Consider the following 11,881-nt stretch of genomic DNA (forward strand, 5'->3'; position numbering starts at 1 on the left):
TTCTGATGATCAAGTAAAATCTGACCATCAGATTCCTGCATCTGGTTAATCTTCCTCTTCATGTTGGTGGCATAGTTATGTGCAAGCTTGTGCAACTGTTTATTCTCATGCTTAAGCCCCCTAATCTCCTGTTTGAGACTCATCACTTCAGCCGCCAAGGATTCAACTTGACGGGTTCGAGCAAATAGGCGCTGGGCCATATTAGACACAGAACCTGCACACTGCACACTGAGAGCCAGAGAATCCTTAATAGCCAACTCATCAGACCGCTTGGAAAGTAGTCTGTTATCTTTGGGAGTGACAAGGTTCCGGGCCACCACCGCAGCGGTCATATCATTTTTCATCATCGAATCCCCAACGGTAAGAGGACCAGTAGGGGATATGAAGGATAGGCGCCATATGTTGTCTGGAGTAGGCGGGACTACCTCTTTACCAAGGTTCAAATCAAAACGACGGTCGGAGGGTCCAGACATTTTCAAAGGTGTTGAAGAAAGAAGAGGTCGAACAAATCAAGATCTTAGAAGTGCAAGAAGGGAGTTTCTACAAGCGAAAATTCAAGTGTGCTTTGAAACGAACTGCGTGCCTCTATAAAAATCAACACTCGACGGGATTTCAGAGATCGAAGAGGCGAGCTCAGAATTCGAAGAGGCCGATTCAAAAATCAAAGAGGCAAACTCAGAAATCGGAGAAGCATCTTGCTTTTCCAGATGCGTTAGCACCTGTCACGCGCAAACTCAGCTTTGCGGAAATCACGGGTAATTTGTTAAAGCGCCAATCCCAGATATCAAAGAGGCGCCAGTCTTTTTCAGCCTCGTCAGCACCCGTCACGCGCAAACTCAGCTTTGCGGAAATCACAGGCAATTTGTCGAAGCGCCGATCCCAGATATCGAAGAGGCGCCAGTCTTTTTCAGCCTCGTCAACACCTGTCACATGCACACTCAGCTTGGCGGAAATTACGGACAATTTGTCGAAGATTTCTGATAAAGAAGAAAGCACGTGAAGCCATACTGATCAATCACTCAATGGTTGCCGACACGAGTGAAAGAATATTACCTCTACAGGGATTAAAGGACTTCCTATAACTGTCCATCTTCACCCTCCATAGCAAGGTAGACATACAGAACCTTTCTTCATCTCCAAAAATGCTTTACCAACGAAGCCTCTCGAGTCACTCAGTGTTCCTTATTCCTTGGGGCACCTCTGCAAGCAAATGACTCCAAAGCAAAAGTATCTCATATCACCAGGGTAGAAAGCAAGAGTATCTCATATCATGCTTTTTCCCTGTCTTTTCCTTTGTCCTTGTTCTTACATACAAAGACAAGGATAAAGAAAACAATATGTCGGAACCTCCACTCAAACTCGGGTAAGGAACAGACTGCTTGGAACCCTTCCCTGATTGCCTACCTAGCACTGCTCTCGAGTACTCGTCTCCCACTGCTGCTGTACTTCCAAAAAAGCTGCCATATTTGTCTGAAGAACAGATAAGGCAAGTGAAAATGATACCTTGCAGCACGTGGAGACAACGTGCAGAAGAAACAAGCAGAGAAGAATGCAACCTGCACAGTCAACTCAGCAGAAGGAGTCTGAGATGAGGAACTCGAGAAGATGCCACATCTGCCTGAGGAACAGATAAAGGAAATAAAAATGATACCTTGAAGTATGTGGAGACAAGTGCAACAAAGCACGTGCTAATTCATCCGCTACTTCTTCAAAATCAAAAGTATCTCATATCATCAGGGTTGCAATCACTTTGGGAACAAGACTCGTTTTGACCCTCAAATTCTTGGGTCGACTTGCTAGGCGTTGTGGGCTGCACGTGCTGATTCACCACCCTGGAATCAAATCCTTAAAGATCAAGTCGCCAACTGGAAGAATAGCCCATCAATCTTTAAGATCATACCATTGACCAAACTGCTCAAGTGTGAATTAGAAAGATTGAACATGGCAACAAGTCGTCACCTTCACCTCGTGCCTGCTTGCCATGTGTTCGAGTCAACCTTCAAGAATCAAGCCTCAACGGCCCTTGAAGAAGCTTCCAGCCAAATTCAAGATCAAGCCCTGACGGCCCTTGAGGAAATCACAAGTCTGACTCAAGATCAAGCATCCACCATATTTGAATCAAATCCAGTTCAAGATCAAAGCTGTGGAAAGTCAACAAGTGCAACAAAATACGTGCCGATTCATCCACTACCAAAGCCAAAGATCATCTACCACATGAAGCTCCTTGTGGTCCAATTTCAACCTTCAAGATCAAGCCTCGACGGCCCTTGAAGAAATTTCCAGCCTAATTCAAGATCAAGCCCCAACGGCCCTTGGATCGACATCTACAATAACGGACTTCAAAACACATCTCCTACACATGACAAGCACATGTATACGACGCGCCTTGAAGTGGGGGCCTTTGTAGACATCGAAATTTCGGTAAATAAATGTTGACCGATAAATCAAAGTTTCAGCGCTCATGTATTACATAAATTTTACATGTAGCGTGTGTCTAAACAAAAAATCGAGAATCATCGAAAAAATCATCAAACAGGACACGTGTCAACACCTGGCAGAAACGACTTATTTCATCTGGAATATTATATTCAAAATTAGGCCTTGGAAAATTCTATAAATAGAAGCCAATTTCATTCATTTGAGGGAGGAATTCATATTAGGCAAAAAACCTTGAAGCTCTGAAACTCTAAAACTCCGAAGCTCTCAAGCATCCAGGTTCCCGAAGAATCAAGAAAGCGTTCTTCGTTCTTCGTTCATCGTTCTTCCAAGATCAAGCCCTGACGGCCTTTGGATTAACAATCACCAATTCAAGATCAAGCCCCGACGACCCTTGAAGAAAGTGTTCTTCGTTCTTCGTTTATCGTTATTCTAAGATCAAGCCCCGACGGCCCTTGAAGAAAGTGTTCTTCGTTCTTCGTTCATCGTTCTTCCAAGATCAAGCCCCGACGGCCCTTGGATCAACAATCACCAACTCAAGATCAAGCCCCGACGGCTCTTGAAGAAAGTGTTCTTCGTTCTTCGTTCATCGTTCTTCCAAGATCAAGCCCCGACGGCCCTTGGATCAACAACATCAACAAATCCACACATCCAACCGTTCTTCAAGATCAAGTCCAAAAACCCTTGAAGATCCGTTCATCACCGTTATTCAAGATCAAGCCTTAACGGCCCTTGAAGAAACACTCATCCTCAAGATCAAGCCCCAACGGCTCCTTGAAGATCCGCTCAAATCCACCTTCAAAGATCAAGCCCACGGCCCCTTGAAGAAACTTCCAACAGTTCATCCAAGATCAAGCCTCGACAGCCCTTGGATCAACGAAACATCCACAAATCAACACCTTACGGAGATCGAATCAGATGATCAAAATAGAGAGAGATTGTAACCCAAAACCATCAAATACAAATATTATTTTGTGCACGTTGTTCTTGTCTCTTTCGTTTCAGGAAATTTTCGTGTTCACAGTGTCGTTTTTGTGTCATACCCGATATCTTAACGGGTCGTGTCGTGTAACACCCATTAAAATAAACGGGTAAAATAATCCGACCCGAAATCGACCCCATAATATTAACAGATAATATGACCCGACCCGTTACCCGTTAAGGAAAATATATTTTAAACCAATAAATAATCAAATGAAAAACATAATACTAAATAAGTATATACATATCATATTGTCAAATCCAAAACATAAAACACATTTTTCTTTTAAGTATATTTTCACTTACCTAAAGTCTTTAATAGTTTTTTAATTAATGTAGAAGTCTGAAAAAATATAAAAATATATATATATAAATGCTCGTAATGACAAGCTTTACAACTTTCATGAAGAGCTTAACTTCGAAAGTCGCCACTATAATCATATAAATCATATATTAAAATTTAACTGTTGATTGTTGTTTACATTTACGCTTCATTGTTCTCATCAAATTTTGTTTTTTCAAATTTTCTTTTTTGAAAACTTGATCTATTAGAGGATGGATGAAGATGAACGGTTTGGATCGTTGATATTATATTAAGAGTTTTACGGTTAGTGAAAATATTGCTTGATGTTTATAAAGTTTCTACAAACTATATGACATCGACTCATATTTCAGTTAACCGTAAATATTGAAACATGATCTCAAAGATTTGAACCGTTCATCTTCTTACATCCGCCATATGATCATGTTTTCAAAAAGGAAAATTTTAAAAATGAAATTCAGTAACAAGAATAAAGCGTAAATGACAATCGACGGTTAAATATAAATTTAAGATTTATGAATTATAGTGTTGGATTTCAAAGTTGACCCCTTCATGAAAGTTGTAAAGTTTGTCACTATGAGTGATTGTATATTTTTTTTTTTTACATTTTTTACACTTCTACAATAATTATTATTAATTTTATTAATTTTTCCCTCAAATAAAAAACATTATTCATGAAGGTTTGGAGGATTTTAAAAATCTAAACGATAATGTAAGTGTAAATCATGACTGTTTATATATTCTTTCACATTTTTCATAATTGTATGTATGTCTTCTTAGTTCTTGCCTATACAAATACTATATTAGTTTATTTTAATTTTGGACAACAACATGTTAAGTAAAATTTATCCTAGTAGTGATAATAAGGAACTCTCATAATAAAAATAAATAATGACTAAAACTTTTATTTTAAAACTTATATAGAATAATAATACAAAACTATATATTTAATATAGAATATATTGTATATATTAATATGGCTATTGTATTTTATAAGAAATCTTTTAGTAATTAAACTTTAAAATTATCAAAATAATTTTTTTCTTAACGGGTCGAAACAGGTTACCCACTTGTATACCCGTTATTAACGGGTTCTTAACGGGTCACTCGATAATGACCCGATAAGTTATCGTGTTGACATGAAACCCGTTATTTTCGTGTCGTGTCATCGTGTCGTGTCAAAAACTACTCGTGAAACACTATGTGCTAATTTTGGCCCAGAAAAAAGTTATCCTGGGCTAAATTTGGCCCAGAAAAAAGTGCTATTTTTTTTCTTAAAGTAACTTTTTAAAAATAAAACATTATGTAGACTATTCTAATTTAATTTTATGAACATTTTAACCTTAAAATATTTAGATTCCAAAAAATATTGAAAAATCACAAATGAAACTCGTGAAACACTATGAAAGAATATGAAACACGTAAAAAAAATTATTACTTTAGTCGTTGGATTTAATCTATTAGATATTTGTTTTACCGTTGGATTTCATAAAATTAGATCTTAACTGTTGGATTTAATAAATTTATAAATATAAGACTAAAAATATATATACATATATGGTGTACCAACCCCACTAACCCCGGGGGAAATCCTGGGCTAAAGTTGGCTCAAAAAAGAGTTTTGAGCTTTAACTCATATTTGTCCCAAGGGTTGGACAAGTTGGGGTAAGTTTAGAACTTAAAATTTGGGTTTTATTCGAAATGTTGGAGTAGGTCTTAGACACCAAGTGTATGTCCTAAAAGCTAACTTAAATATCCCAACACCTCTCAGACAATTTGTTCTACTTGTAAATTGGTGGCAAGCAACCCAATTAATTGTGAATTTTGTATTTATTTTAGTTTTTTTTTCTTTGGATGGATCTGGATTTTAGTGACAGACTAATCTTAATTCATTTCTTAGTCTCGCCACCGTAATTAATTATGATAGTTTTTTGTTATTATGCTTATGAAAACAATTGAAAATTTACTATAAAACTAATTGGTGATACAAAGAGTAGTCAAATTATTTAACACATAAAAGATTTTTGGGGTTTTTTAACTTTAATCCTTCAAGAAGTGTGAAATTTAAAATAAACCTGGTGTTAGATTACATATTGATTATCATTCTTGATTTGTCCTTAATTCAAAATAATGAATATGCATTTTATTTAATGTCTCCCATTAAATATTTAAATTTATTAACATACAATATTTAATTTATTTTTTGACCAAAAACGAGTTTTTTAATTTATTAATTTTATTTAACATTCTTCAAACTTGAAAGACTCAATTAATGTACCTAAACGTTAGTATCGAAATGTTTGTACCGAAATATATTATATTAAACTAACGTATTTAAATGTTAGTACCGAAATGCATGTACCGAAATATATGCACCAAAATGTATTATAAATGTACCTAAATGTGTGACCCGAAATGTATGCACCGAAATGTTAGTACCGAAATATAATATATTGAATTAATGTACCTAAATGTTTGTATCAAAATGTATGTACCTAAACATGTGTACCAAAATGTATTATTATGTTTTTAATGTACATAAATGAAGAAGACAAAGTACATCAAAATATATTATATAACTGTTGACCCTAAAAACAACCTACGCAGCGCACAGGCTGAGTAATTAATAAGCTAACTACGTCCTTCGGTTATATGCGGGGCGTGCTAACTCGACAGCCGAGCTCGGCCGGTGAGTAAAATTTGTTGATGTCGTGTTGGGTGTGCTGCTTACTTCTGAATCTCGCGACTGCGGCCGAGGAAGTAACACATCTCAGCCTTTAGGTTCTAGAGCCTGAAGACAAGGCTACTAGTTCTGCGAAGTTCACAAATCGTCAGCGCCGGATTCAGTCACAGTGATTATATTCGTAAGAGTATAAACATGACAAATCGACACCAAAGTATAGGGACACAAATACTCAAAACATATATATGTCTTGATGGTAAACGTGGTTCGGCCGTCAGAATGTCGAACTCTAAAGCCTACTTGTGAATATCCAATCATAAAACAACTTGGCGTTCGACGTGCCAAGCCCAAGTAAGCTGTAACACCTGACTTCGCCAAGAAAGCTAATGAGATGACCTTTGCCAATAAGGATTCGAAAATCCTTCTCGATCGAGACTTGGATAGATAACCAGTTGGCCTCGACGCAGTGCTGTTTATCCAAACTGAAGGTGCTTCATGATCGGCTGATTCTACGGCGACAGTGTTGTTTATCCAAACTGAAGATGTTCGCCGGTTGCCTTCACGGTGCTGTTTATCCAAACTGAAGATGTGTCGGCGAAAAAAAAAAATCTTAAGGTTGTTGAGAGGTTTCGCGTAGAGCGAGAGTTTGCTTAGGGCAGTTTGTGTGTTGAATTGGAGGGACTTTAATGATGTCATCCTTCCTCTATTTATAGCAGTCAACCTGCTTCTAATCGAATCACAACCATACTCGAATTAGAACTCCTTCCCCCGATCCAACCTTATCTCGACCAGTCCTACTCCTACTAGGATTTTGAACTCAACCCCCTTATCAGGCCGCATTCAATCCCAAACTTCAACATCCTTATCCTGTCGAAACTCCCCATCGTATCAAGATTCAACTACCCATGGATTCCTAATAGGACACGGCCAACCTTGGCTATGTGGCCCATAAACCGGATGACCCCCAGCGACTCCTAAGTACGGCCTCTAGGCCGAGAACAATTCTAAACTTGACCCAAACCGATATTTTGGGCCCAAACTATAACAAAAATTAGTTTATCTAAATGTTTACAAAAAAATAGATTACGATAAATGAAAATTATAATGAAATAAAATTAATACATTAAAAAATAGGAAGAAAAAAGAGAAATAATTAATAAATGAGGTTATTAATGTATCAAGAAACTAAAATTAGATTTTTGATCTTACTTATAGTTTTAATCTAAAAGTCATCTTTGCCAAGGATTAAAATGAAGTTTTTTAAAGATTTTTTTGTCTAATATGAGATTCATTCTAATAACTTATAATATTGTGACTGAATTAGTTGGATAGAAAAACTTAAACAACACCATAATAAACTGATGTAAAAATCCAACATTTTGATTTCCATATATTTAATTTGTTCTTCTTTGATTTGTTGGCAAGCAACCAATAAGATATGAAATATATATCATCATTGTGTTTCAAAAGAATACTAACAGTTCATTGACAGAAACATGCACTTCGATTCAATAATCATAACTTTATAAGTAAAGAATGAGTGTGGAATTCCTTAACCAGTCATTAAAAAAAAACTACTGCTATCCATTATCTATTTTTACTTTTCATACAATTTTTATTAATTTTTATTTTTGATCTTTTCCAATTTATTCGGTTGAATCATGGAATTGAAAAAAAATGTATGAAAAAGGTGTGTGAATAATACCGCACAATAAAATTACTAAAACCACATGTATCTCATTTACGGAAATTGATGTATAATCAACGACCTCTATTACTACTTTCATCTGCACTGTTTCAGTGATATGTGCCTTTCAGCTGTGCTGTGGAACAAAGAAATCATGAAAACGATAGCAAAACCATTAACTCTTCAAATCGAAGGATCTACCCGGCCACCATCTCTTCCCTCCTGTTTTTGAATCACACACCACAAATTCTATGTTTCACAGTCAACCAATAAGTAATAATTAGCCATAACAACAGTGGCGGAACTAACATGGAGGTGTTGGTTGTACTTGACCCCAAAAACTTCAAAAACCGCATGTATGTTCGTTTATACATCGTATTTGACTCTATAAACAAACTAAATTACAACTTTCTCCTTATACTTCTTCTACCTTCTTCGATCATATTTATCTTCATTTTTCTCTTCTAATATGAAATACTTTGTAAAGCATTGATAGTTTTCAACATCTCTATAGTATTCTGCATCGACAAGCATATCTACAAATAATAATCGTTGTTAACATATATTGGCACAAACTTTCAACATAGGTTGACATGAATTGATAGGTGTACTAAATGCTCGACGAAATGATCTAATGAAATTCTTGTGTGGATATTATAATCTTATTATATGAAAATTATGTCCGCGTCACTCAATAACAGACCATTTTAGTATCAAAACCATTACAAATATATAACTTTCTGCACTCGCATGCAAACTAAGAACTCATCTGAAAAAATAATCCAAGTGGAGACTGAGGGTCACTCACGCGCAGTTTAGATTGAAACGATTTTTTTTTTTAAATTAAGATATTTTGATGAACATGTATAACCAAATTTTTTATGCCAGGTAATATCTTACAGAAACAAAAGAAAATAATTTTCTTTTGTTCAATTCACAGTTTTCTTTTCCTTTTCTTTGCTTTCTGTCGAGTTTTACAACCTAATATGCACATCTGCATGTCTAACACGTAAAAGGAAACAAAACCCCATTTTACGCATGCAGCGGTCCCCGGCATGCCGCCAGAAACGTTTCTACAAAGCCGAAAGGGACTCGGTTCGCCACGAAACATCTGCAACGCCGCCCCCCGGGTAATCAAACAAACCGTCTAAAGCCAGGTACTCCACCCCACCAATATAATTGTTATTAGCAAATTCAGAGTCGCCACCGATTCCGAAGTCGAACGAGTCGTAACTCGGAATCATGTCGTTCTCGAACCCTACCATGCCATCCAATTCAACGGCCTCGGAGCCACTCGTGGTGAAATCAGCAGCCTCGATTTTTCCCTCCTCACTTGCTCCATTGGTCGGTGGAAGACCAAGCTCGTCGTCAGAAGCTTCCAGAAGATAACCAAGTTCTGGCTGCGTCGACTGGCCTGAATCTGACGTGGCTTCAGACGCGGGAAATGCCGGAACTTGTATCTCTTCCTCGAAGCTCTTAATCACCGAGTCAAGGCCTTGAATCTCCGGGACGTTGTCAGAGTCGTCCAGGATGTTTAGTAGGTCGTCTTGTATCAGCTTGACCTCTGCCGAGCCAATACCCAACTCGTCCGAGTCACCTCGGTCGGGAGTCTGAGTCAACGACTCGCCCGAGTTAACATCCGAGTTGTTCGATTCCTCTCCTGTGGTGCCCGACTCGTGGGAGCTGGCAACCGAGTTGCTCGAGTCAACTCGGACAAGTTTTGACGCGGGTTGGGTATGGTTGGTTTCTGAGGAGTCCGAGTTCTCCGAGTCATCTCGGGCTCGCTTCCTATTGTGGTTCCTGGTGTCATCCATTTTGTACACCAATGAGAAAATAGAAGAGTGGGCTGTGGGTTTGGTTCCAAAGGGGCACAAACAAAACCCAAATCTAGGATTGTCTTTTCTACATATAGAGAGAGAGAGAGAGAGAGAGAGAGAGACACACACACACACCGAGTAAAAAAAGGTAGAGATACAAGATTAGGGTTTTGGGAGAAAAAGTGGTGGTAGGCAAGTATAATAAGTAAGGGGTTAGAGATGGTATATATAGTTGGACAAGGAGGCAAATATTAGTTAATGTTTTCTGTAGAGATAAAGTTGTTTGGGAGATGGGAAAAAGATAGCGGGGGGGAGAGAAAAGTTGGGATGGTGGATGAGAAAAGGAGAGAATTAGCAAATTCTTTGGGGACCTCAAGAAAGAAAAGAGGGTGCAAAAAGCAAATGGTATTTTTGAAAACTTGAAGAATGACTGAATGAGTTGTGGAAAGGATTTATATATAAATAATGGAGACGGAAACAAGGGATTCGATTTGGCATTCAAATTTAATAATGGAAGAAAACCGTGAGTCGCGGGCACCGCGAAGGAAGGAAACCCCTCACGCAAGTCTTGCACTTTTTTTAAATAAAAAAAAGTCACTTCTTTTATTTTTATTTATTTTGTCAACCTATTTTTATGTTTGCCAACTTTTTGTTATATCTCCATCACAGAAGGTTGGTTACGAATTTTAGACTCGTATTTTATTTGGCACATTTTGTATTCGAGTGGGCACGGTGAATTACATGATGGTAATCAGAAAGAAGCGGAAAGATGCTTTGAGTCTTCCGTTTTTAAAAATGGTGAATTGTCAGTTACCAGCTGGTCCCTTGAAAGAACTTTTTATTAGCTCTACAAAAAACTGAAAGGTATTTTTATTTTAATATATTTTTTATTATCTTTACTAATTAATAAAATACTAATTGTCAACCAAATTTTTATAAAATTATCAGTTTAACCCTCCAATTAAAACAGAATATGAATAAGAAATAAGGGGCATAAATGTAATTTCACACAACTAAATTTTGCTGTTTTTTTAAGCATCACCTACATGTAATCATAACATGTCTCTAATTAAAAAAATAAAAAATTTCTCGCTCTCACATTCTTTATCACTCTCTTTCTCTCTTCTTCTATTTCAAAAACAAAAATAAAAAAATTTCTCACACTTTGTGTGTGCCTATATGCTAGTTTAAATTAACTATATTTAATTTTGAAATATGGGGTACGTTGAGGACCCACGGAGTTGGGTGAAGCCATGTGGTTGGTTTTGATTTTTCATATTTTTGTTTAGGATTGGATGGGAATGGGATGAGGATATTTGGCTTAGCTGTCTTTGTTTGTTCTTGACGATTTCTTGCTTCTTCATTTTTTTTTTTTTTTTGGGCTTAATGATAGTCTTTTGAGTTGGATGAAGCCATGTGGTTGGTTTTGATTTTTCATATTTTTGTTTAGGATTGGATGGGAATGGCGATGAGGATCTTTGGCTTAGCTGTCTTTGTTTGTTCTTGACGATTTCTTGCTTCTTCATTTTTTTTTTATTTTTTTTTGCTTCATGATAGTCTTTTTATAGTAAAACCTTCATCAAAATCAAGTGCTTTACTTGATAAGTTCTTTTTTTGGAGTCAAAATTCAAAAACACGATCAATGTTTAAACATTCTGATTAATTAACTGTTCACTCTATCAATCAGTCAACGCCAATAGTTTTTGGGTTATTTTATTAATGGTTTTAAGATTACTATTGGTTAGGAGAGTTTATCCTTTTATGATATTCCATAATTTTGTTAGTACTTCTCTTATTTTGGTTGATAACAAGATAAAACACACATGGATATATGATAACTGTATTAAAAAACAGCAAGAAAAAACAAGTTTAGGTTAGTTATAATCGTATTTGTGTCATAGTCGTTTTAACGCATATAACACGATCGAAAAACTATTTATTTGAAAATGACGCAC

At 36.6% G+C, this 11,881-nt stretch overlaps 1 protein-coding gene across 1 annotated transcript; it reads right to left on the bottom strand.

Moving 5' to 3' along the window:
- Window positions 1-8,923: 8,923 nt before the first annotated feature.
- LOC126599953 (uncharacterized) lies at window positions 8,924-10,388 on the bottom strand. The gene has a single exon (XM_050266432.1). It carries the CDS (start codon window positions 9,921-9,923, stop codon window positions 9,183-9,185), a length of 741 nt encoding a protein of 246 aa, XP_050122389.1. The 5' UTR covers window positions 9,924-10,388; the 3' UTR covers window positions 8,924-9,182.
- Between the last annotated feature and the right edge of the window lie 1,493 nt (window positions 10,389-11,881).

Source organism: Malus sylvestris, chromosome 14 (assembly GCF_916048215.2).
Source record: "Malus sylvestris chromosome 14, drMalSylv7.2, whole genome shotgun sequence".
NCBI lineage: Eukaryota > Viridiplantae > Streptophyta > Magnoliopsida > Rosales > Rosaceae > Malus > Malus sylvestris.